General features: G+C 44.1%; 1 protein-coding gene across 1 annotated transcript in view; it reads right to left on the bottom strand.

Moving 5' to 3' along the window:
• The window catches only part of LOC144263917 (E3 ISG15--protein ligase HERC5-like), a 42,682-nt gene extending 22,190 nt beyond the window's left edge, over positions 1-20,492 (bottom strand). Inside the window, exons 1-14 of the mRNA XM_077815023.1 lie at positions 19,958-20,492; positions 17,667-17,799; positions 16,162-16,238; positions 14,653-14,874; positions 13,655-13,746; positions 12,631-12,761; positions 11,543-11,700; positions 8,982-9,058; positions 7,841-7,941; positions 6,544-6,603; positions 5,493-5,598; positions 4,525-4,708; positions 3,988-4,160; positions 2,600-2,698 (exon numbers count right to left, since the gene is read on the bottom strand). Of these exons, the coding sequence (XP_077671149.1) occupies positions 2,600-2,698; positions 3,988-4,160; positions 4,525-4,708; positions 5,493-5,598; positions 6,544-6,603; positions 7,841-7,941; positions 8,982-9,058; positions 11,543-11,700; positions 12,631-12,761; positions 13,655-13,746; positions 14,653-14,874; positions 16,162-16,238; positions 17,667-17,799; positions 19,958-20,210 (1,866 nt within the window). The 5' untranslated portion in view covers positions 20,211-20,492. The remainder of the gene's footprint in view (positions 1-2,599; positions 2,699-3,987; positions 4,161-4,524; positions 4,709-5,492; positions 5,599-6,543; positions 6,604-7,840; positions 7,942-8,981; positions 9,059-11,542; positions 11,701-12,630; positions 12,762-13,654; positions 13,747-14,652; positions 14,875-16,161; positions 16,239-17,666; positions 17,800-19,957) is intronic.
• Positions 20,493-24,242: the final 3,750 nt, after the last annotated feature.

Genomic DNA, 24,242 nt, shown 5'->3' with positions numbered 1-24,242 from the left:
TAGCCATCTCTTCCTAATAACTGAGATTTCTTCCCCCAGAGAGGTATCTTCAGTGCAAGAGGATACCGTGACATCATCTGGAAGGAGCGTCCCAACTATGGATTCATTTCCCTCTGACAGCCCCTGAGAACATCAAACTGGCGCAGACTCGGGGAGGGACCATTCTACACTGTCCTGGAAAGTCTTATCTATGTCCCTCTCTGTCTCCCTTAGCTCCTCCATTTCGGCCACTTTGGTCTCCAGAGCCCACACTTGGTCTGTGAGGACCATGAGCTCCTTGCACTGAATGCACACACATGCCACCTGCCCACAGGCAGGTAATCATACATTCCATGCAATGAACTGGATCGACCCCACTCTACTGTTGGACTTCTGCCTGCATTCTTTTATATTCCTGCAGTTTTTTTGGGTGGGGGGATGTTTGTTGGCCTAAACCAGAGGTGGGCAAACTACGGCCCATGGGCCACATCCAGCCTGCAGGATCGTCCTGCCCAGCTCTTGAGCTCCAGGCCAGGGAGGCTAGCCCCCGGCCCCTCCCCCGCTGTCCCCCCTCTCCCGCAGCCATGCCATCGTACAAGCAACGCTGCTTGCACCTGCCCACCTCCCAGGCTTTCCAATAAGCCAGTCCTGCTGCTGAGCGGCATGGTAAGGAAGCGGGGGGGTTGGATAAGGGGCAGGAGATCCTGGGGGGCAGTCAGGGGACAGGGAGCAGGAGGCAGTTGGATGGGGCGGAGGTTGGGGGAGGGCAGTCAGGGGACGGGGAACAGGGGGGTTGGATAGGGGGTGGGGTCCTGGGGGGCCTGTCAGGGGGCGGGGATGTGGATAGGGGCCAGGGCAGACAGGGGACAGGGAGCAGGGGGCTTGGATAAGGAGTGGGGTCCGGGGGGGGGGGCAGTCAGGGGACAAGGAGCAGAGGGGTGGATGGGTCAGGGGTTCTGAGGGGGGAGGGCAGGAAGTGGGAGGGGGTGGATAGCGGGCAGGGGCCAGGCTGTTTGGGGAGGCACCGCCTTCCCTATCCGGCCCTCCATACAGTTTCGCAACCCCGATGAGGCCCTCGGGCCAAAAAGTCTGCCCACCCCTGGCCTAAACTGAGAGAATGTTAAACTGAGAGGGAGAGTAGCCCTGCTCCCTCATTAACAGTTAATGGATCCTAAAGGGCTTAGGCAACAAAGCCTCCTTAAGAAGCTCTCAGCCTTGCCTAGCAGGCCACTAAATCAGCACACCGGCCCCTCAAACCACACTGCATACTTCAGTCAAGCAGCAAGCACACAACAAACAGATATCAAAACTCTGCAAACTAAGAACCAATGAGACTCAGAAACAAAGTCCACTATGAGATAAAGATAGGAGAGACCTCAAGGATGAAGTTTAGCCCTTGTCTATGCTGAGGATTTCAGCCATCAGTGCCAAACCACGGATATAGCTGAACTAGTGCAAACCCCTAGTATTGACAGGGAAAGCCACAAGCAGCTGTGATCTGCATGGGTGCACCTTCCCCTTGCATAGTGCAAATCATCATGGCTTATAACCCACTCAATGCTAGGAGTTGCCCTGATGCAGCTGTATCAGTGGCTAGTCACTGATATATGGAATCAGGGAATATTCCCCAAGAAAGAAAAGACCTGATTAAATCTATGGCTAAGAAAAGGTGAAAATCTATAAAACAGCCTCATGTAACAAACACTTGGTACTGTGTGCAGAATTAAAGCTGCTAGTTAGAAATAATGAATACACATCCAATCAGCATGAGTCCTGAAGTCATACCCCATTCTCCCGGATGCGATTTCTGCATATTCCTGTATCAGACTCATTTAAATTAAAGCAGTGCAAAGCCCTGTGTGAACACTCTTGAATCAGTTTAAAAATGGCTTATGTCAATTTTAATATCATTCAAAATGGGCTTTGCACCAGTTTAACTACAAGAATTGGAAACAATGCCTTTGGTTAAACCAGTGAAAATTAGTTTGCAGAGTGGGTCTCAGTAACAAACAAAATCTGGAGTGAAAATTTGTTTGAAGTTGTTACGTAGCGCCCTTCCATGACTCAAAGGAAATTAAAATGTTCTGTTGGCTTCCTGGTGAAAAAAGTTCCAAAGGACTGTATAAGGGTACATTAATTCTGAATGGATAAACACAAAAATAAGAGGAAATATAATGGGCCAGATCCTGGCTCCCATTGCAGCTATTTTGCAATGACTGGCCAATGGCTTGGCTACGTCAGGCATGGGGGAATCTCCAGATCATGGAGCACCAATGTTTCCTCCTATGCTAACTCTGCTTCCAAGCCCTCAGTGAAGGGGAGATGTGGCCATGGAAAAGGAGGTGTAGCTGGGGCGTGACTGTGCCCAGTCGATTTCTGACTGCCAAAACAACCTTGGAAGTCATGGGCAGCTGGCACAACTTAGAAGAGCCTTGCTGTTCTGAATGGCGTATCGGGGCCAGCCCAATGCCCAGTAGCCACAGGATCGGAGAGGTTGTAGAGCTTTCTAAGCTGTACTGGGGATAGAAGGGCTGGACCCAAGGATTTGGCCCCAATATCTCTAACTTCCTAAATAACAACAAGAAAATACATTGCAGTTTTGGAAAGATGTTATACTTACCGTTGCTTCATTCGAATGCCAAGCCTGTCCCCAAATCCCTTTCACTTCAGGTACATAGAAGTTGTTTTCCTGTATTTTGAAACCAGCACTGGAATTCACCTGCATCGATACGTACAGTGTTAAAAGGAAATGGCCAGCAGATCCTATGAGCTAGGAACACTTAACCTGTAAAACAGAACTATATTGCAAATGTACCACAGCACTTTTCACAAACGAGCAAAGCAGTGCACAACGGCAGAAGTGCAAAAACAATACAATCAATATAGAACCATACAGCTAAGAATCATAGCATACTCTGTGCATTAACTGAGAATTCCAGGGCCTCATTTTCTTTTACACCAGAGCTCCTTTACACAACTCTGACAGTGAGCACATATTGCATTTACACTCATTTAAGGCCCTTCTTTACTATGAGAATGGGGAGAAGGAGCCTTAGTGTAAATGAGAATCAGGCCCTTTGTATTATGCCCTATCTTAGAATGACATAATGAACTTGCAGTGTAGATTACCCAAGGGAGAAAATTCTACCAAACGGGGATGAGAGCGACAAAGAAAGGCCTTTTACTTAGAAGTGGCAAATATGGGGAGACGGGGGAGGAATCAGAAAAGAAACAGATTCTAATCAGGTCAGTAAATAAAAATAAGCAGAGCTAATTCAAACAAATCCAGGGCTTCCAGCAAAGACAATAGCTTAGGGTCCCCATGATTTAAGGCCCAATATTCCGTGTGTAAGTTTACTCCAGTTCCCTCCAACTTCCCATCTGCCCCCAAATCCTAAGCCAATGGCGGGGCAAATCCAGTGGGGGTGGTCAGAAAGTCATGTGTCCAGAACTGGTGCACGGGCTTGTTGAGAGAGAGTTAAGAAAGTGGTGAATGAAACAGGAAGAGGGGGTGGAATTGTGATGCTGCACGTCCAGGACAGTAATAAAAGGGGAGAGAACCCCTAGCTCTCCAGAGGATTCAACTTATTATGACCTCAGAGCAGCTGATCAGTGTGAAAAAACTTCTGCAGCATTAGAGTGCAACCAGCAAACATCACACTCACATTTCAACCTGCCCCTGGGGTGGGGCCCACAAGACATGGGGCAGTCCCCTAATGGAAGAATAAGAGGGAAATAGAGTTCAGACTCACTGATTGCAGACCCCTTTGCAGGTTATTCTTGTGTAGTGGACCAATAGGGCCTGGTAATGGGGCAAAGCAACAATGATCTGACATTACAGTTCCATTCTCTTAGCACTGATGGGACAAAGTGCATCCTGCTCTGTAATCAGCAATTGTACCTCAGGTATAAAAGCCATGTATTCATAAATTCAAGGAATAAATACATGAAAAAATATTCTAATCGTATGTGTATTTTCTAACCCACCAGAGTCAACTGCTTTTCTACCTGGTAAAGAATCTGCAGCATTTTCAAAGTCCTATTCAAGTGCGGTTCACAGGTAACTTCTTCAGAGTTTCTGACTTGCATGATGAAATTAAGTAGATTGATTCTGGAAACCCTTTGATACGTGCTCACTAGGTCCTTGAAAAAAGATATTTCTAGATTTGACCACAGGGATTCTGTAAAGAAAACAACTGTTGACATCTCTACCTTAGACAACATACAAATAGTTCTTAGTAAGATCTGTCCTTTGGACAAACAGCAGTTCGTTTTGTTTTTAAATGAACCGAATAAAGCACTGGTATTAAACTAAACTAGTAAATCTCAAACTCATATAATGCTTTTATCTGTAGACTGCTTCAGACAAGTTATCCCTTAGCATGTCTTTCTACATAACCAGCTTGTCAAAACCCTTTTCCATTGTAGAAAATATCTGGGGTGAAATCCTGGCCCCACTGAAGTCAATGGGAGTATTTCCCTCCTCCCTCCCCAGAACGTGCTGAAGAACTCAGGTGATCCAGCTGTACTGCTATCAGACCTTACCAAGAACTTTCAGGTCTTTTTGTTGGAGACTCAGGATGGCTTCTGCTAGCCGATCAAGAAGACGGTTAGACACGTTATCCTGTCCCCGTAAAAGGACAGGAATGATCAGGTAGATCCTGAGAGCTTCAGGTGAGCTGGGAGAGGAAGACAGTGATGACAGCAATTTCTCAACTGCAGAGATCACCTGGTGGATTGAGGGAGAGAGGGGACAAGAGAAATTAAAAAATGCAGCTGAGTTTTGCCATAATAATTTATTACTTATAGCAGCAAGACCAATATAGAATTCCCATGTTCACGGACCATCTTCTTTCATATGCTGAAGTGGGACTCAGGAGATCTGGGTTCAATTCATGACTCTGCCACAGATTTCCTGTGCGACTTTAGGCAAATCACTTAATCTGTCAGTGCCTCATATTCCCTATCTCTAAAATTAGGATAATAATAATTCTTCCACCCTTGTCCAGATGCCTGCCAATTTAGAGACTGTAAGCTCTTTGAGACAAGCACCATCTTGCACCCTGTGTTTGTACAGTGCCTAGCACAATGCACACCTTCTGCACCACCATTTTGCAGATATTGATCAATTTCACTTTGTCAGTTTCCCTTTCTGTTTCTGTTGCTCTAGCAGGGAGAGTTTGAATTAGGAAAACAAGCTTAAAACAAAACACAAAACAAAAATACCATGAAAACATTAGGTCAACCTCAGTTATTATATGGCCTTCATTGCCATAATATCTTGGCAACTCCTAATTTAATACAAAGAAATAGCAGCAAACAAAACTCTTTGCTCCACTGGAAGCAGCTCTGAGAGGTAGTAGATTTGTTTTTTTCCTGTTTATGTTAGGGTCTATAAAGCACTTGAAAAACCCAGACCTACATTTTGTCAGCATCCTTTGTGGAAAAAAATGTGATGATCCAAAGCTACTGAGTATCAGTGTAACAAGTATCATTTCTATACCACTTCTTACCTCCTGCAAGCCTTTTGGTTTCTTGTTCATCTTCTCATAAAAAAGAAGCACTGCTGACATATCTACGCCTGAGATTTCTTTGGAGGTTCTGAAATGTTTGTCTCTACTGGAAGGGAAGAAAAATCAGGGATGTGAAAGATCTGCTCCTCTGCTGTGTATTTCTGGCTAAACTTTGACGCATTTTAACAATCCCTGGGTATGAAGGGAATGTACATTCTGAGAAATGCTAAACCCTAATTCCAATTAATATAATTATATTCTGCCTACCAAGAAATTCTCACTGCAGCATCAGTTGAATGCTATTCCGTACTTCCTGTTCTAAACTTTCACATAGCGTGGCTGTGTGTTGTTAATCAGCTGTTTGCCATATTCTACCCTAGAAGTGGTTGCATTTCAGCGCTGGGTAAAGTAACATTTGTGAAATGATTTGGAATCCTTCTGGGTACAAGATGCTGTATAAATGTAAGTTCATTAACAACAGTAAATGTTAATATGTGACAAACCTGTCCGATCTTCATTTTGGGTAAAGTGCTTTGCTCATATCCATGTGATAAACCTCTGCTCAGATCCTCTGCCCTCTTTACATATGTAAAATACCCATTTAGTGGGAGATGGGAGCATGAAAGGATAGCAGAGTTTTGGAGACCAGGAGACAAATTTTCAAACTTGGATGCCTAAGTCTTGGCTCAAGTGTCCATAATAGGCAACAAAGTGATTAGATTTTGAAAGAGTGCTGAGCACCCCTAGTTCCCACTGACCTCAATGGCACCTGGGTTTGCTCAGCACCTTTGAAAATCAGACCACTTATTTAAGTGCCAAAATGTGAATTTAGAAGCTTAATTTTAGGCACTCATTTTTTAAAATCTTGGTCAAGATCTATTATGTGGATCAGAGGAGAATTTTAGCCTTTTCTTGAAAAATATTCTATAGACTTGTATTTTACAAATCCAGATCATCCTATCAATCTCTACGTTCTTTGTAATGTAGCTAATTTCTGACAAATTTAGACACAGTGGATGTACTATTTTGTTTTCAAATTAGTGCACTCTACCTTTTGTCCAAGAAACTTCCATTGACACAAGCCACAGATGAAAAGATCAGATGAATATTCCTGTTAATTTAAAAGAACAACAAAAAACAACCCAGAATTAATCATTCCAACAAAAAAAGCAGCAAGAGCTATTCAGTCTGAACAAACAGCAAAGATGTGCACAAATTGGTTTGTGATTTAAAGAGGCCAGTTGTTCTAAATGCCACTTTCCTTAGATGACTGGTTCTCAACTCTGGTCCACCGCTTGCTCAGGGAAAGCCCCTGGCGTGCCGGGCTGGTTTGTTTACCTGCTGCGTCCTCAGGTTCGGCCAATCGCGGCTCCCACTGGCTGCGGTTCGCCACTCCGGGCCAATGGGGGCTGCAGAAAGTGGTGTGGGCTGAGGGACGTGCTGGCCACCCTTCCCGAAGCCCCCATTGGCCAGTGGGAGCCGTGATCGGCCAAACCTGCAGAAGCGGCAGGTAAACAAACCGGCCTGGCGCGCCAGGAGCTTTCCCTGAACAAGTGGTGGACCACAGTTGAGAACCACTGCCTTAGATTGAAAATACTTGGAAAATCACTGAGCTCCAAATTAGCCATGTGGGGATAGATTTTCAAAAGAGCCAGTTTTTGAAGTACTCAGCATGTGTAATTGGGGCCAGATTTCCCGAAAGAAAGTCAGCTCCCTTTCAGGCACCTCAAAAAGGCGAGATTTTCAGAAGTGTTCAGCATTCCAATGTACCAAGTTATGAAAATCGGCCCACTTCTTTCTGTGCCTAAAAGAGAGCTGAGCATTTCTGAAAATTGGACACCAATTGTGAATGCTGAGTCCTTCTGAAAATTCCAGCCATGCTGCTCAATGGACTTTCATCGGGCTCTTTTGTTTTGAGGCCACCACTCTTTGGGGTTCAGTCTCCCCCTGGATGTGCGCTCTTAACTCCCAATAACACTAGTGGCAATGATATATTTGCAATAAGAGGAGGACACACTCCTAAAGCTGGCCGGTGTGTCTCAACCTCTGTACTTGTGAAATGTCCACTTCCATCTCTTCGCAAGAAAATAGTGACCAAGGGCCAAACACGAGGGCCCTTACTTCATTAATGTGAGTTTTGCCTGAGCAAAGATGAAGTAAAGCACGCTGGACTGAGTCTCAAAACAGCAAACAAGCAAATATCCAATTCTGCATCTCTGTCATACTCCTTTTAATTGCACTCCCTGCAAGATTTTTTGAAAGGGAAGAACTGTACCAAGAAAATACAGTGTTTTGAAGGTTTAGAGTTTACAGTATTAATGGAAAAACCCACCAGGGATCTGACTTACTTCTTTATATTTTCCCACTGTTTAGGATCTGAATTAGAAATCCATTTATCCACCTCTTTGTCTTCCACTATGGCAGTTCCGTTCAAAGTAACATATGGATTCTGTATAAAAGGGGCAAGAATGTTAATGAGGTTAGAAGCCCAGTAGATGAGACTCTGGTTTGCGAGGATCACAGCCTTCTGTGGGCCAAACTGGGAGTGAAAAAATGGGCTTCCAATCAGTAGACCAGGGGTGGGCAAACTACGGCCCGTGGGCCAGATCCGGCCCCTCAGGGCTTTGGATCCGGCCTGCAGCACGGCCACTGCTCCACTCCGGGAAGTGGCCAGCACCACGTCCCTGCGGCCCCTGCGGGAGTGGGGGCAGAGAGCTTCGCGCGCTGCTCTTGCCTGTGGGTACCTCCCCCGAAGCTCCCATTGGCCAGGCATGGGGAACTGCGGCCAATGGGAGCTTCGGGGGAGGCACCCATAGGCAAGGGTAGCGTGCACAGTTCTATGCTCCCCCTCCTGCAGGGGCCGCAGGGACATAGCGCTGGCCGCTTCCTGGAGTGGTGCGGGGCTGGGGCTGGGGCCAGGGCAGGCAGGGAGCCTGCCCTGGCCCCGGTGCATGCTGCTTCCATCCCGGAGCCACTCCAGGTAAGAGGTGCCGGGCCAGAGCCCAAACCCCTCCTGCACCCCAACTCCCTGCATCCCAGCCCCCTGCCTATACCCCAGCGCCCTCCTGCACTCTGCACCCCTCCTGCACCCCAACCCCTTTCCCTGAGCCCCTTCCTGAACACCACACCCTCTCCCACACCCTGCACCCCAACGCCCTGCTCCAGCCCTACACTCATGGCCCTGCAAGCAATTTCCCCACCCAGATGTGGCCCTCGGGCCAAAATGTTTTCCCACCCCTGCAGTAGACAATACCACAAGCATAAAATACAGAAATGATGTCATGAGAGAGAAAGAGAGATTTGCTTTTCTAACACAATTTGGTCTCAGTGAAGGGATGGAGGGAGGTGTGGAGAGTGCTGTGATTTTGGAAGAAAAACCTATTATGGGGCTAGATGGCAAATCCAAATTCATATGTGGCTCAACAGCAGCAAAGCAGAAGCCTTGGCCAGGAACTACATTGTTAAAAACATGTCAGATACTTCACATACCTTTTTCTTCAAGCAAAGCACAATGCTTTGGTTTCCTCCTGCAATAATTTTAATCACCTTTTTGGAGGTACTGTTTCCTGTGAAGGGATAAAGAAGAAAAGGATGAGCCAAAGAACAATCCCTTATCTTTTGAAAGTTCAGTGCATGGACAAGGCATATAAAAACAAACCTTAAAAACTCATCAAAAGCTCCCAGCCCCAGAAGTGATTCTATATAACATTTATTTATCATGATGAAGCAGTAAATGTATATCTATGATGGGATCAGCAAGCAGCATGGGGACACTGGAAGACGGTGGCTGGCCAATCTAAAAGCAGCATGCAAGTTCCTGCATCTTCTGGTGGGCAGGAAGAAGCCTGCTGTGGAGAAGCCCCCGCTGAAGGGAGCTGTGTTTGTTTCTAGTTCATGGAAGGTCTTGGTTCTGGATCTGCAAAACGGAGACAGAGCTCCTTCCACAGATGAGTGGGATTCTAGTGGTTATCAAACCTAAAGAGACCCAAGGAAAGTCACAGTCTCCTAAATACAAAACCCAGAGGAACCCCATTTCTGAGAAGGGTAAAGGCTGTCCACTGCAGGTTAACCTGAGTCACCTTAAGGTTATAATAAGCCCATAAAGAGGGAATCTGTTTCGGTAGTTGATTACTGTACAGTTTTTGTGGTGCTATCTAGCTAGTGTTCCTCGTTATTTTCCATATTTTCCTTTGTTACTCGTACTTACTTTGTTGTTAGAAAAGTGTGATATAATGGTTTCCAACTGTAACTTTGTAATATGGTACTTTTTTCATAAGGGAATATAAAAAAGGAAGAAGCTAATTTTGATCTGCCCTCAATCTCACTGCATGTTTAACCAATATAGGAGAGAGATCTGGATACATCCCAGATGCTCTGAGCAGCTACAAACCCAGGAGCATGGAGGACAACCCTGAAAAACTATTGTTATAGTCCTCTTCAGAACTGCCTAGTTATGGCCAGGGTCTGCTGTTGAGAAGACCATGCTGTCCTATTCATTAAAATTGAGTTTGGCACCAGAGTCGATGGCTCTTCACTAGCTTGGTTTCCACATCTCTAACGTTACTAGACTCAGTCAATGCCTCATGGACAAGACTAATTGAAGAGGTTTAAATATGAGTTTCAGAATAAGGTGTGAAGTAATTTAAAATGACTTAATTTTTTAAAAAATCCAACAAATGAGAATGCACAGCCCATCTAGCTGACCAGCAGTAGGTACAATGAAGTAAGTAGCTATTAAGCAACCCTTTAAGGCATGATGTTCTTTCTACAATTGCACTGGATCAGAGAAGAGGCAACTGAGACAATTAAATAGATTGAACAGCACAGCAGTAAGAGTAGCCTGCAGTACATTGCCTGAAGAGGAGAAAGGTACAGAGATACCAAAATCCACAGTTGACCCTTAACATCTATTCCATGGCTGCTCAGTAACACCCCCTGCTGGCTCCCTGTGGTGTAGCCAGCACTCCCTGCCACAGTTTCCTTCCCAAAGGTTGTCTCTGTGGCTTTCCAGACACCTGGCTGTGATGGAGATGTGACTTAACCATCTGGCCAAGTGACAAACAAACTTAACTTGTTCCCGGGTAGCAAAAGTTCAAACTAAAAACTCCCAAACAAGCAAAAGGGCTTCTGCCCTTCAGGGCTGCCCTTCAGCAACGCCCTCCCGGCCCCATTCCCAGCCCCTTTCTGGGCTAACTTTGGAGAATATAGCTGCCTCTGGGATAGAGCACTCGGCCCCTAGGCTTGCTCCCCTGGAGTACCATTTCCCCCCAAACCTCAGTTCAGGGCCTTCCTCAGGAGCCAACTCCCTGTGGTTCCAACTCAGACTGATCTCACACAGCCCCTTTAAAAGGACCAGGTGTTCACAAATCTATCACTTGACCTCTCCTTAGTCCTGCCCCCTCAGGGTGGGAAGCAGCTAATTAATTATGGTGGCACAGGTGTGTCTGGCCCCCATCTCCCTTTAGAGGGGACAGTTACCCTGTGACAGCTTATTTAGGGTGCAGGCTGAGAGGTAAAGAAGATACCAGGGCAACTGTTGCTTCAGGCTAAGAAACCCTGCAGGAATGTTTTCCCTCAGAGTCTTCTAGTACATTAGTCATCAGGGAAACCACCTCAGAGTCTTCTAGTACATTAGTCATCAGGGAAACCACCTCAGAGTCTTCTAGTACATTAGTCATCAGGGAAACCACTCATTTATTCAGGCTAGGGAGAAAGATGGTAAGTTTTGCCTTTGGAAGTGAGTGTGATTCTCATGAGTTTGCCCAATTTGAAGGCGAAGATAGCAGTTAGTGACTTTGTCCTGGCAGGAGGTTCCCCACACAGATATCTACTTAGTTCTTCTCAAGTGTTTGTAAGGTCAATTGTCTCAATTGCCTTCAGGCTGTCCAATGTTTAGGGACAAATCTTCTTGTTCCCAGCCCTCTTCACCCACGCTCTTGTCACACCCCTCGTTAAACAAAATGTGTTTTTCATTTTAAAAAACAAACTCCTACCTAGTTTGGATCTAAAATAACAAAGTACAGCTCAAAAAGATCTACTGTGCAAATTACCTGGGTTGAGTTTTCCACCATTCACCCAATCTGAAGGTAATTCGACAGGCAGTGGTATCAACTGATTAGATGTGTCACCATTGCCCAGCTGTCCTTCTGCTCCACAACCAAATGAATAGACTTTTCCCAAGGAGGGGACATAGACAAGCGTGTGCCACCTGTTCAGAAAAGGAAAATGGACCACATAAGAGTGCCGTTGAGCTAGTTAGGATAATACAGATAGGCACATTTTCAGAGCAGGACATGGGGGTGCTTCCCATTAAAGTTACTAAGAACCATGCTACAGAAGACCTCCAGTCAAATTTGTAGGGCGCTCCTTACAATAAGCATGCAGAACTGAAAGAACAATGTATGCATCTTTAGTTAAAGGAGCACTGTTCCACTGATTCCAGATAGCTCTTTATTTTCTAATTTTGAACCAGTGAGAATTACAAACAATAAAGTGTTCTGCGTTGATATTTTTCCATTTGGCAAGCATAAATATTTTCCGTGGTTCTAGATCTGATCCAAAGCCAACAGGAGTCAACAGGAGATTTTCTGTTGATATCAATGGACATTGTATCAGGCTGTTAATATAATATATTAATTATATAATATATTAATATAATATAATATATTTCATAGTTTAATTTCAATATAATTTCATAGTTTCCATCATTCACAGTTATATTGTAAGGAACCACCATTTTCCCATGTTGTACAGGGATTGACTGGAAATTTTGGTAGATTTCGTCCCTGTTAGGTAACTTGATGGTCTTTTTCTGTTTGACACATGTATATATTCTTCATCACCTGGTGAGAGCAGCCAGGGATTATGGGTACAGTACAATTTTTAAATCTGCTCACTCCATTGGAGCGGGACTTTGTCCTCATGAAGCTCAATGCAGGGCAGGGTCTGTGTGTGGAAAAGTTAATAAATAAAATGTGTGTCTGGTCAATATTCTATCAGCTGTGAGCTGCTAAAATAAGGGGATCTGAAAAAAGTAATTTAGAGATTTCTTTTCCTAACATCCTCCAGTGCTTCCCAAAAGCTCCGCAAAGTTATCTCTTTGTCGTTATAAAGCTTCAAAGACATTGCCATTTCCTACCTTCCGCATGCTATCTGAGACACCCTTGCTCCAAAGAGCTCAGCCACAATACGAGGTATCAACTCATTCTGGGTGGAGCTGTGACCAAGCTGCCCATAATCTCCAGCTCCAAAGGTACACACCAGCCCATCCTTGGAGAAGAACAAACACTCATGAGGGTCATGTAATCTCAAAATAGCACACACTATTAAAAAATGGTAATTGCCAACTATGGGCCAGATCCCGCGAATGCTTACACAACTTCACTCACATGGATAGTCCTGTTGATTATCCATATAAGACATTAGAGAGACAAGGTGGGTGAGGTAATATCTTCTGTTGGACCAGCTTCTGCTGGCAAAAGAGACAAGCTTTTGAGCAGTTGGTCCAACAGAAGATGTTACCTCACCCACCTTGTCTCTCTAATATCCTGGGACCAACTATACTACATACATGTAAGAACATGCTATAGACCATAGATCAGGGAATGGGTGATGCAAATACAAATGGAATAATGCTAATGTAAGGCCTGATCCTGCATTACCTATACATGTGAGTAACTTTACTCCTGAGAATAGTCCTATTGCTTAAGGGCTTTATTCATGTGAGTAAACCTAGTAAATAAGTTGTTGTTGTTGTTCTCAGTCAGTGAGGACACTATAAAAACCATCAAAAAGTAATAACGTTTGGTCTTCATTGACAGTTTAACTGCGTGTTGTTAACATTGCCTTGAGACATCCAGTCCCCATGTACTTGGGTTCAAAGTTTCAGCTTCTGCCAGACACTACTGGAATGTCCCTTCGGTTCTTTGATAACCCATGGCTGAATGAGAACAACAACTCATTTAATGTTCTGCAGGAATTTAAGCAGACTATGGTCCTACAAAAAACTCAAGTTAGCAAGTGCCAGGGGCCAGCTTCACATTCCCATAAATGTAAATATTGCCCATACAGGGAATCAACACTCTAGCAGTTAGTGTATCATCTTTGTTGGACTAAACTTCCCTTGCGCTCTGTGAAGTGAATGAATTCAAATTCAATCAAACCTGTGAGAGAACGGCAGTGTGCTCTCCACCACATGAGATATACACAGTCTTCTTATGTTCTAGGGCTCTAATGTATGAAGGGTAATATTTGTCTGAAAAGAAAAAACACAGTGTCGATTGACAACTTTGGTAAGTCTAAAGCAAATACAGGTCTAGAAAAATACTTATAGCCATCCTTGGAATGACTTCTTAAAAAAAAGCCTTTCCCCTGTATATAGAACTTGCTTACAAGGCTTATTCACCTTCCGTTACAATGCATAATGCTTCATAATACCCTGGCAAGTTTGTTTATTTGGTTGTTTTACATATTTATGTAGTTAGAGCTAGGAATAAAACTTGAGCCAATATTCAAACCTGAGGGCCTTAAATTAGGCTCTTAAATCCATATTTATGCACCTAGATAAGTAGCCTGATTTTCAAAGATGCTGAGCACCTGCAGTTCCCATTGACTTTTGTGGGATTTGTGGGTGTTCAGTACCTCTGGAAATCAGGCCATATATATTTAGCTATGAATTTATGATCCTAAGTTTAAAAATCGACCAACATTTCCACATCTGGATATCTAATTTTCCCTCACCTTGTACATATAAAATCTATGGAACAGAAAATTGAAGGAGGGAGGTAAGTATAAGAACATGTACTTCCTTGCTGCAAACTACCGGCAGAGCATAATGTGATCAGGGAGAGAACTCAGAGGCCTGAGCATTTTATGAGCCCATGCTATCTGGGAGGGAGTGTAAATGATTGATTAGTCCTCTGGAAGTAAAACACCAGACTCCCTTGTTCCAACTGGTTTTTCCATGGGCAGTAGCTGATCAGGGCAAACTAGCAAGTGGAACACCAATCTATCTGCATTTGCTGTTCCCAGAGACATTGTCAGATATCATTGCTCTGATGGTCGTTGACATCCTTAATAGTTTCTGTGTCTGTGTCAAGCTCCTCTGTTAGGAAAATATCCTCCCCACCTAATTTTTATGCTGCTCTGTGTCTTTCCTTACTTTCTGTGTCTCCAAGTCCCAGCTGTCCAAAATCGTTCTTCCCCCATGAGTAAACGGCTCCAGAGAGCGACAGGGCAAGGCTGTGAGTTCCTCCTGCAGCAATCTGAGCCAGTGGGATGCCTCTGAGTTCCTGCACCAGTTGTGGTTTGTGGGTAAAGTCAATCTGGTTCCCCACTCCAAGCTGACCGTGCGAGTTCTGTCCCCAGGTAAAAAGCTCACCACCTTAACACAAGAAAGAGAAAAAAAAACACATGACAGTTTCAAACATACAGGTTTCCACCTAATGGGCCCTCATACTTTCACACCAGGGACCCAAAGATTGAGCCTAACTTCTTTATATATGATTTGAGACCCAGTTAAGACTCAGTAATGGCAGAGATCCTGGATGCCTCAGCACTGGCTTTCAGAGGCCCATAGCGAGGTTAGCCTTGGGAGCAGCTGGAGGAGGTGGTCCCAAACCCAGCCTTCTCTACCTTTGCTCCATAGTGTTTTATCAGTGCATGATTATATTACATCATCACATTATCAAATGATGTCATCACATGCTGATAAAGGTGTCAGGCTGTAAAAAAGCAGTGTTGCCAAAATGGGGACAATAAATCAGTTCAGGACTCGCTGGATCTGGTTCTGATTTGTGAAAATCAAGAGAGTGCCCTAAAGTTGTGATGGGTCGTAACCCTCCCTGCCAATCCGCAATTCATAGACCTTTCATCCATAGATCTCAAAGCATTTTATCGCCCCCATTTTATATATGTGGAAAGAGAGAGAGTAAAGTTCAGTAACTTGTCCAAGGGCACACAGTGACTCACTGGCAGAGTCAGGAATAAACCAAGGATCTCCTTACTCCTAGCCCTATGCTTAGTCTACTTGATGTAGCTGCCCTCTGCTATCTACTAAGGATCCAATCCTGTAATCCCTGCTCTGGAATAGCTTCATCAAAGACATAATGAGTAGCTTTCTTAAACAATTTTAATGGAAAAGTGGCACTTCTATACATTCAGTATTTTAAAAAGTGAAAAACCTGAATGAATAATTTTGACATTTATAGAAATAAATAAATGATTCACACAATTTTAATATGAAGAATGAATTATGGCTCAGAGTAGGAGCTTTTTTTTTTATTTCCAGGAACAAGTGACAGAAAGAAATCTGATAGGAAGCGGTATGACAATAGCCCCATTCTCTTTTATCTAATGTTAAATTAACACATTCTGTCATTTGGAGAAAACGAGTATGCGCATTCAGAGAAGAGCACGATTTGAGATATACAGGTTAACAAATTCATGTAAATATAGTGAGAGTTATATCTGTCCTAGGTATTTACAGGGTCCCATAACCACTGGACCACTCTTCCTTTCCGGCCCTTGTGAAAAGAGTTTCCTATCCAGTATTTACCTTTTCATAATAATGCCATTAACTAATTGTGATACTTAAAATTTTAGCTCTTGAGGAGAGGGTTGCAATACTCCGATTTAATAATTTAGAGAAAACTCTAAACAAGGAGAATACCTTTAGACAGTGCCATGGAATGATGGTCCCCACATGCGATTTGGACAATGTATTTGTCTCTTAATTCTTTCAGCAGTCTGGAAAAAAAAAAACACATGAAGTGCTGTGAATCTAACATAAATTATTCGAATCTTAATCCAAGAAGAGCCTGCCTGAGAATCTATTTTTATCCTGTTCTACCACCTTCAGCACACTTAAATGTTGTATAGTCTTGATTCTAACCTTCTGCCCAGGTGTAGTTCCATTGGGTTCAGCTGAGCTGATCTTGATTGAGACCAGCGTAAACTAGAGTAGGATCAGGCCTTATATTTACATATTGTTTAAAGTCTGACTGGGGCAAGGTTACAGAACACAACATCACAAAGGTGATGGCAGCGTACTTATGCGCTTCCTGTAGGTCAGTGGGTGAGCCAATTTATACAGTTCAGTCAGATGCTCCATGGTCACTTTGGGCCCCACCCTCACCACATTGAGAAGTACCTCTACTCCACAAGTAGTCCCACTGAGACCAGCGGGGCTCATGGAATAAGGTACTGCTTGATGCTAAGGGAATCTGGTGCTCAGATAGTCCATTTAGTCCGGTGCTATTAACAATCCTCAATTGTCTATTTCTTGCTGAGTTAAAAAAACAAAGTAGGCTCCAAACCTGACTCTGCTCCATTCCCCTCCTTTACAACGGGAGCACCCTCTCAGTCCATTGCTGTAGGATGCATTTTTCTGTCATCGTTAGGAGAAACAGGCAGGCACTCACATGCTGCTTGTAAGTACTGCTATCCTCAGACACGCTCAATGCACGACAAGCCTTGTTCCAGCAGTTGGTCTTTCAGGGCATTGACCATGCTTTCTGTATAAACAAAGCTACTCCCTAACTTACCTTTTAGACCCATCTTTTCTTTTATTGAAAAAAACAAACAAACAACTCTTTCTTCCCTAGGCAAAGGGGAAACATCTCTCCAAAATACCCCCCATTTCAGTCTCTGCCACTGTGCACCATTGGCCTACTACAACCATTCCCTACTTCCCTTCCCAGTGGCTGGGGCAACAGTGATGGATGCGTTCCTTCTCTTGCCCTGTTATTATTTCAGGACCTCCCTCATCTTTCCTCCTCTGACGACCATTTCATCCTTCTTATCTCTCTCCCTGCTCTCTCTAGCTGGCTGTCAGTTACACTTGGCCCCACATTTCCTGCCCTGACTTTGATGCTAAGCTGTCCCCTCTCCTCTCAATCAATCATTTACCCTTATTTTGGGCCACTTCAGCCCAGATCTTTCTCCGCTTAAGTTCATTATTTGACCCACAGCTCTGGACCAACTTCCCCCCTTTTTTGGTCACTCTCTGAACTTGTTTCAGAGTAGCAGCCCTGTTAGTCTGTATTCGCAAAAAGAAAAGGAGTACTTGTGGCACCTTAGAGACTAACAAATTTATTTGAGCATCAGCTTTCGTGAGCTACAGCTTGGTCTCGCTCTCTAACCACCATCATCATCATCCACTGAGACATTTCCCACCTTATCTTTGACTTATCAGCTGTGGCTGAAATGCTCCGCTCAAAAAGTTTTCCTTCTGAGGTGAGAATGAGCATATATGCTGCTCCACAGTCCAAGGAATGCCCCCTCATGTTCTGTCCTAAAGTCACGTATTCTGCAGAGTAAATCAAGACAGAAACCCACAATCATTTTGAGACATTGAACATATTAAAAGCTACTCAGCAACTTCACTCTCTGTTAACGCATCACAGAATGAGTTTCTGCTCCTCAGCCCAAAGCTTTGCACATATGCATGTACTGGTATGTGGCCTTTCTCAGGCACACAATTCTCTCCTAGGTGGCCTGCAGAGCACCCAGATGACCTGGATATAGTAGCGTTGCCGTAACAAGGGCGAGGCGAGTGAGGCACTTGCCTCGGGCGCGCAAAGCTGAGGGGCACAGAAAACTCCCCGGCAGGCCAATCGCTGCCGCCATCTTCAGCGGCATTTTGGCGGCGAGGGTCCTTCGAATTGGGCCCCACACTTCGTAATGCCGCCGACGTGGACGCAGTTTTATATTCTTGCCTCGGGCGCAAGAATAGCTAGTTACAGCTCTGGTGTGGGCCACAGGTTTCAGGAATGGTCGAACCTGACTCCTCCCCCATCCACGTGGTGGTGTGTTCTAGTGCATCCATACAGTTTGTACACCCACCGTCCGAGCCTCCACAACTTCCCATAGAGAAAGAAACACCTGCAGAGCTCAGTTCTGTGGCTTATGGAACCCACGCAGGACCACTTTGCTTCCAGTCTCCCAAATGCAGTGGAATGTGGCTTGACTAATAATAAATTATGATCTGATTTTCAGAGGTGCTGAGCACCCAGATCTCCTTCAGCAATAGCTGTGAGTGCTCAGTTCTTCTGAAAGTCAGCCCAGCGGATTATTACAAATGAAGGAGAGTTTTAAACCACTCTAAGTTGCTTGCCACTATTTTTTCTGGCTGTTTGTCTTTATTGCACATCCCTGGGTCTAGACAATGGAAAACAAACTAGTCAGTTTCACTGTTGTATTTTGTCTGTCTGGATCTCATGCCTGCTGGGGTTCACTGTCCTGCAGGGAAAGGGTTACATCCATAAATTAAAACCTGTATTAGTGCAACAGCAAAAGAAATCATCAAAGCATTTCTGGTCAGCTTAGATTTTGTAACTCTTCTTCTTCTTCTTTAACAGTATCAAAAAGGGAGGCAAAAATTAGCCACCGTCCCTTTAAATTAGATTTTTCTACCCTATAGGTCCCCTTCTCACAGACTCTATTCCATTACCAAAGTAGAAGTGTCCCACTAAATCCCTTGAACTTCATTCTTATTAGACTTGGACTCCTGCACACAGGAGTCTGTGTTTGTTTGTTCTTTTCCTTCCAAAGAAATCTGCTCAGAGGGGTGAAAAGGGGAATATGATTACGCCGGGACCATAACCAAGTCAATAGTTTTTATCTAAAATTGGGCTTTAGTGCAGAAGCTTTAACATTCACAGTATATAACAGAATCTCAGATACCAGTAAGTGCGCATCAGGTCTTTACACCATTTTGCTAATCTGTGCTTTCATTTGCCTTATCACATAGACGTTACTACGCCATAAGTTATGGTCCTCTCATTCAAATTTATCTTAAAGTAAATCAACATGAAACCAGTGATTAGGGCTTACATTTACATGCCCAAGGCACTCAGATCACTGAAAAGTCAAGGAGAGTCAAGTATCTATAATAACAACAAAATTCCCATTTTTCGGCCTCCTGCACTTCACCCAATATTGCCTGGCAGCTGCAGGCAGCCTGACAGGCCCCTGAGTAATGTTCTGCACAGCCTCTGGAATGGAAACCGAAACTGGTACTTGGCACCACAGAGAAAGGAAACTGCTCTAGTGAGAAGAGAAGAGAAGAAATAAGAGTGGCAGCAGGGACCTGGGAATTGGACTTCTGAACAGCAAGAGTAGGCAAATCACAAACCACTTGGAGTTTCCTGTGAAAAATCAACCTAAGTCCTAAATTACCTTGGTCTCCTGTGATAAGTTTAATGTAAAGAGAAAGAATATAAACATATTAATGCACTGTAAAATCAATGTATTACAGAATCACAGCAGGGGCACCTTCCATTTCTATCACACATTTAACTCTAAAGGGGTTAGATCTGGGTACAGGACAACAAAAAAGAAAATGTCTTATATTGGTCCAGATTCTAAGCTGCTGGAAAGCAGCGCAGCTCCCTGACATCTCTGGAGCTATGGCAGTTTACACCAGATCAAAACCTGGTCCTTGGGTTTGAAAAACAAATACTCACCCGGTTTTCTGTGTTCACCCTCTTTGTCAAAAATGAGAATGCTCCCATTTCTCTCCACGACAGCCAGGGAGCTCTCTTTGCAGTTTATCTGGCTGATTTCTTGCGGGTGCTTCTTGAAGAAGTTGGGGTGGCAGTTTGATTTTGGGACCAACAACAACGATGAGGATGCTGCTCCTGCTGGTTGAGGAGGTGGTGACAATAAACTCATTTGGCTGCTGGTTTGTTGCCTGCCTGTCTGGCTGTCCCTTGGCATTTTGTTAGATATGCTCTTATTCTCCAGCTGTATTCAGCACTCCAGAGAAAGCCAGCCAAGACACGCTGTACTGTGCAAACAGCTCCGGATGTAGCCAAAAAACAGCTGATAAACACAAAGTCCACTGGGATCCACGTTGGAAAGGATACGCCTGTCTCTCAGCTTTTGCTTGCGGCAGTAACTGGAGAGAGGCAAGGGTTTTTACTCTTTAAAGAGTTGCCAAAGGAAAACAGAACCAGGCAGCCTGCGGATTGTTTAGCCCATAAAAGTTCCCTGCATGACCGATGCCACCGTGAGCGCGATCGTGAGTGGGGAGAAGGGCAGAGGCTACAGGTTTAAATCCCCACGAATGGCTCCGCCCCTCTGCCTGCGGTGAGAGGGAGAGACTCAGGGGAGGTGTGGCCTCTGCAGGAAATCGAAAGTCGGCTCCCTCCCCAAGCCCGCTCCCTCGCGCAGGGAGGAGGGGAGCTTAAGCTTGCACGTCCCCGACAAAGGCAGCAAGGTGCAGGCAATGAAAAGAGAAAAATGTCGAGCCACCTCCATTGCCTTGCAGGAAACCCTTGAGGCAGAGTTTCTTTAGCCGGGTGACTGAGCGGATGCAATTCACGGTCTCCAGCAGAGACAACAAATCTGGGGCGGCCACGACTCAGTGACCGGCGCTGTGTCAGACAACGCAGCCCTTTCGGAGCACCCTGGGGAGGAGGGGTTTGGGGTGCCTGGGTGCGGGCGGGGTTTGGGGGGCAAGAACAGAGAACGGGATGCTCTCATATATCGTGCCAGATATTATCGCACCTGGCAGAGGAACTGGAGATGTTTAGCTCCTCCCATATTTCTTTTACCCCGGTACATCCCATAAAGTTGTAGTAGAGGAGTCAGTATTTGTATTTGCTTTTAACCAGTTGGTAATGGAGGTTTAATCATCGAAAGAAATGTAGGGTCTCGAAGCAGATGTGTGTTTAACTTCCATCTTGAGGATCTTAGCCAAGAGCTATGTGAACAGAAAATTGGCGGGTGATCAGAGATGATAATATTACTGATTTACACCTTTACAAGATAGCACCTGAGGGATCATAGAAAAAATCTAATCTGGAATAGGAGGCATGAACCATAGAGAAATGTGTATTTATGCTTTGTAGGATGCTTCAATCTCCAAACATCCATTTGTCCACTGTCTTTCAGCAGGGGTAATGGATAGTTTGCAAAGGCCTGAGATTTTTGTTTAGAGATTTGTCTACAATATCAACCAAGACATCATTCCAATCTGCTCCTGGTACCACTGGGACATCAGTTCTGTTGGAAATAATGTCTGTTTTTTCTGCAATAAAGGGTGCATTCTCACCCCTAGGATTACATACACTCCCCCAAATTAATCTTTTAGCATTGAAAATGCCTTCAATTATTATGTATCTGCCTTCTGGAGCCACTCATGACAGAATACGTTGAAAAATGAGGTTCTTGTGGATTAATACCACTACTTTCTTTCATCTGGAGTTGAAAAAGGAGTGATATTCATGTTCCCACTCAGTTTTTTAATTTTGTCTGCATCTTTATTCCTTAAACGGGTCTCCTGAAGAAAAGTGTCTCAAAGTTTTGCTTCTCCTGGGGAGTTCATTATACCACTGTGCATTCCAGGAACAAAACTTTAAAAAGAGCTCGTGAAAAATCAGTGATTGTTCAGCTGCTAGTTGATGCCCAATAGATTGACAGCCTCCAAGTACCTCTCCATAAAAACAAAACAAAAACATCCCATACTACCCTCCATCCCTGTAACAGTCCAGATTTCCGATATGGGCATGTCCAGATTCTAGGCAGTGTATGCCTGCACCGACCCTCCCTTCCCCCATACACAATACAAATTAAGAATCCCCCAGAAATATACCTGTATTTACCAAAATACCTACATGTGCCAAGATCACGCTGGTAGCGAGATCTAGGCTTGATTCCCGTTGTATTTGCCAAGCATCCAATGGGATATTGAAGTATTTCACAGAGTCTGTCAACTTCATTATGAAGATCACAGTCTATCTGAGGCTGTATTTAATATCTGACCCCCTAAGAGCTCATTTGATGCCATTAAATGCTGCTGTCTTAGTTAAATTTGCAGAGACGTCTGGACACAAAGAAAATTTAAAATCCTTATACTCTAGTCCCTTTTTGCCTAGCAGCAGACATCAACTTAGTCATTAAATCTTAGCAATTTAAAGAGTTATTATTGTTCTCTCTCCTTCTGGCCCCTACCACTTGATGGGCACTTTCAATCTCCACTAACTCAGAGAGCATGGTCTGGAGAAAGCTAATCATGTTTTTCCCTCCAGCCCTTCAGAGATGCCCAGTAACCACAAATTATTCCTGCATGATTGGTTTTCAAGATCTTCTTGTTTCTCCTCAAGACTGGTTAGTCTGTGCCTTAAGGAAGCATTCTCTGTTCTAACTTCCTCCAGTTCTATGGCAGTTTTTCATAGTTCATTATCTAAATAGGTGAAACAAGCTTTGACTTCTCCTGGATCTTTAGAGAGCTCATGTATATCTTGAGATAAAAGATCAAATATGATAGTTTGAAAGTTCTTCAGAGCTGCCGAGTTGTGTGAAAGAGGCTGCTTCATTTCCTCAGCCTTCTTTCTTTAGAGACAGGCTTGGGTTATTTGGTGTTTCTATTTTTCCCAGCAGGATCCATAAAAACACAACAAAAATGGTCCCCCTTGTTTAATTAGTACATTTCTGACAGAAAGTTATTGTGTAGGTATCCATGAGCCCTTAATTGACAAGGATTAGCATGCGGGGATTTAGGAAACCTGGAGTCGGGCAGCCATCTTCTCTACAGGTCAAGTGAACCCCCCCAAGATGAACATTCTCATGGATGAAAACTTACTCCACTGACACACCTGTTCTCTACCCCGAGCCAACTTCTGAAGGATGGCAGAGACTTGACTTAGAAAATACAGCCTCTGGGCCAGAGCAGAACACACAAACGGATGCTGTTTTTGAGTTGTTTCTCTATCACTGTTCAGAAACAAGACCAGGCCAGAGAACAAGGTTTGAGGGGAAGAAGTGTGTGCGTGTGTGTGTATGCATGTGCACGTGTGTGTACGTGATATAACTCTGAGAGGTTTCTCTCATCCATCTGAATTTGCATTTCTTCCCACCTCCACCTGTCAGTCCTGGAGTTGCAGTTTATGAAGGATGCATTCTCCCACTGATTCTCAGCCTCAGTCGAGTGAAGAGCAATTTTTAACAGTTGTCTCTCACCCATCAGAAAATGCCACCCTTCTGCAAACAAAGAGAATGTTGTGTTGACTATTAAACTTCTTTAAGAGTACAAGCAACACAAGTAGTAATGCCTGTAGTTAAGGTTTGCTTAACACTATAATCATATAACTTCCAGTTTTCAGAAGATAAACTTTAACCTTTAGGGCTGAAATTTTCCATGCTTTGTGCCTACCTCAGGTGAAACTTTTTTGGAAAGTCTGATCAAAAACAGTTCATCCACTTGTAGGAATGAGGTCAATGAACAATATGTGAATATTGAGTTTTCCTGCTTTTTCTTTTAAACAGTTTTTAGCCCTCAGGGTAGGGAGCAGTTAACAGACGTAGAAGAGGTGATGTTGTGCCTTTTCATAAAGTGAAAATGTATCTATTTCACTTAATTATACAACATAGAACACTGCCATTTGTGTATCCGCAATAGGATTTTGTCCATTATTTCTAGAAGTTCAAGATCTAGTCAAACTGCACATTTTTTACTAAGCCTCCTGCATCATTTCTAAGTGACTATGTGAGCGGAAATAAACGGGGGGGTACTCATGTGATTAAAGTCAGGCAGGTGCTTAAATATCTTGCTGAGTCTGGGACCAAGCAGGAAGTGTGACTACTTCCACTCTTCTGTATATTCTTTTCCATTCCTAATCCCTTTATTTTCCCGAGATGTCCATCATACATAAAATAGTGTCAGGTCATTCAATCCCTTTTTTCGCTAGAGTAATATCAACAGGACCAGATGATTGACTTCTTTACTAATAAAGACAATGTGAAGAA

Source organism: Eretmochelys imbricata, chromosome 4, assembly GCF_965152235.1.
Source record: "Eretmochelys imbricata isolate rEreImb1 chromosome 4, rEreImb1.hap1, whole genome shotgun sequence".
Classification (NCBI taxonomy): Eukaryota; Metazoa; Chordata; order Testudines; family Cheloniidae; genus Eretmochelys; species Eretmochelys imbricata.
The sequence above is the reverse complement of the archived record's forward strand: the minus strand, read 5'-3'. Positions and strand labels throughout refer to the sequence as shown.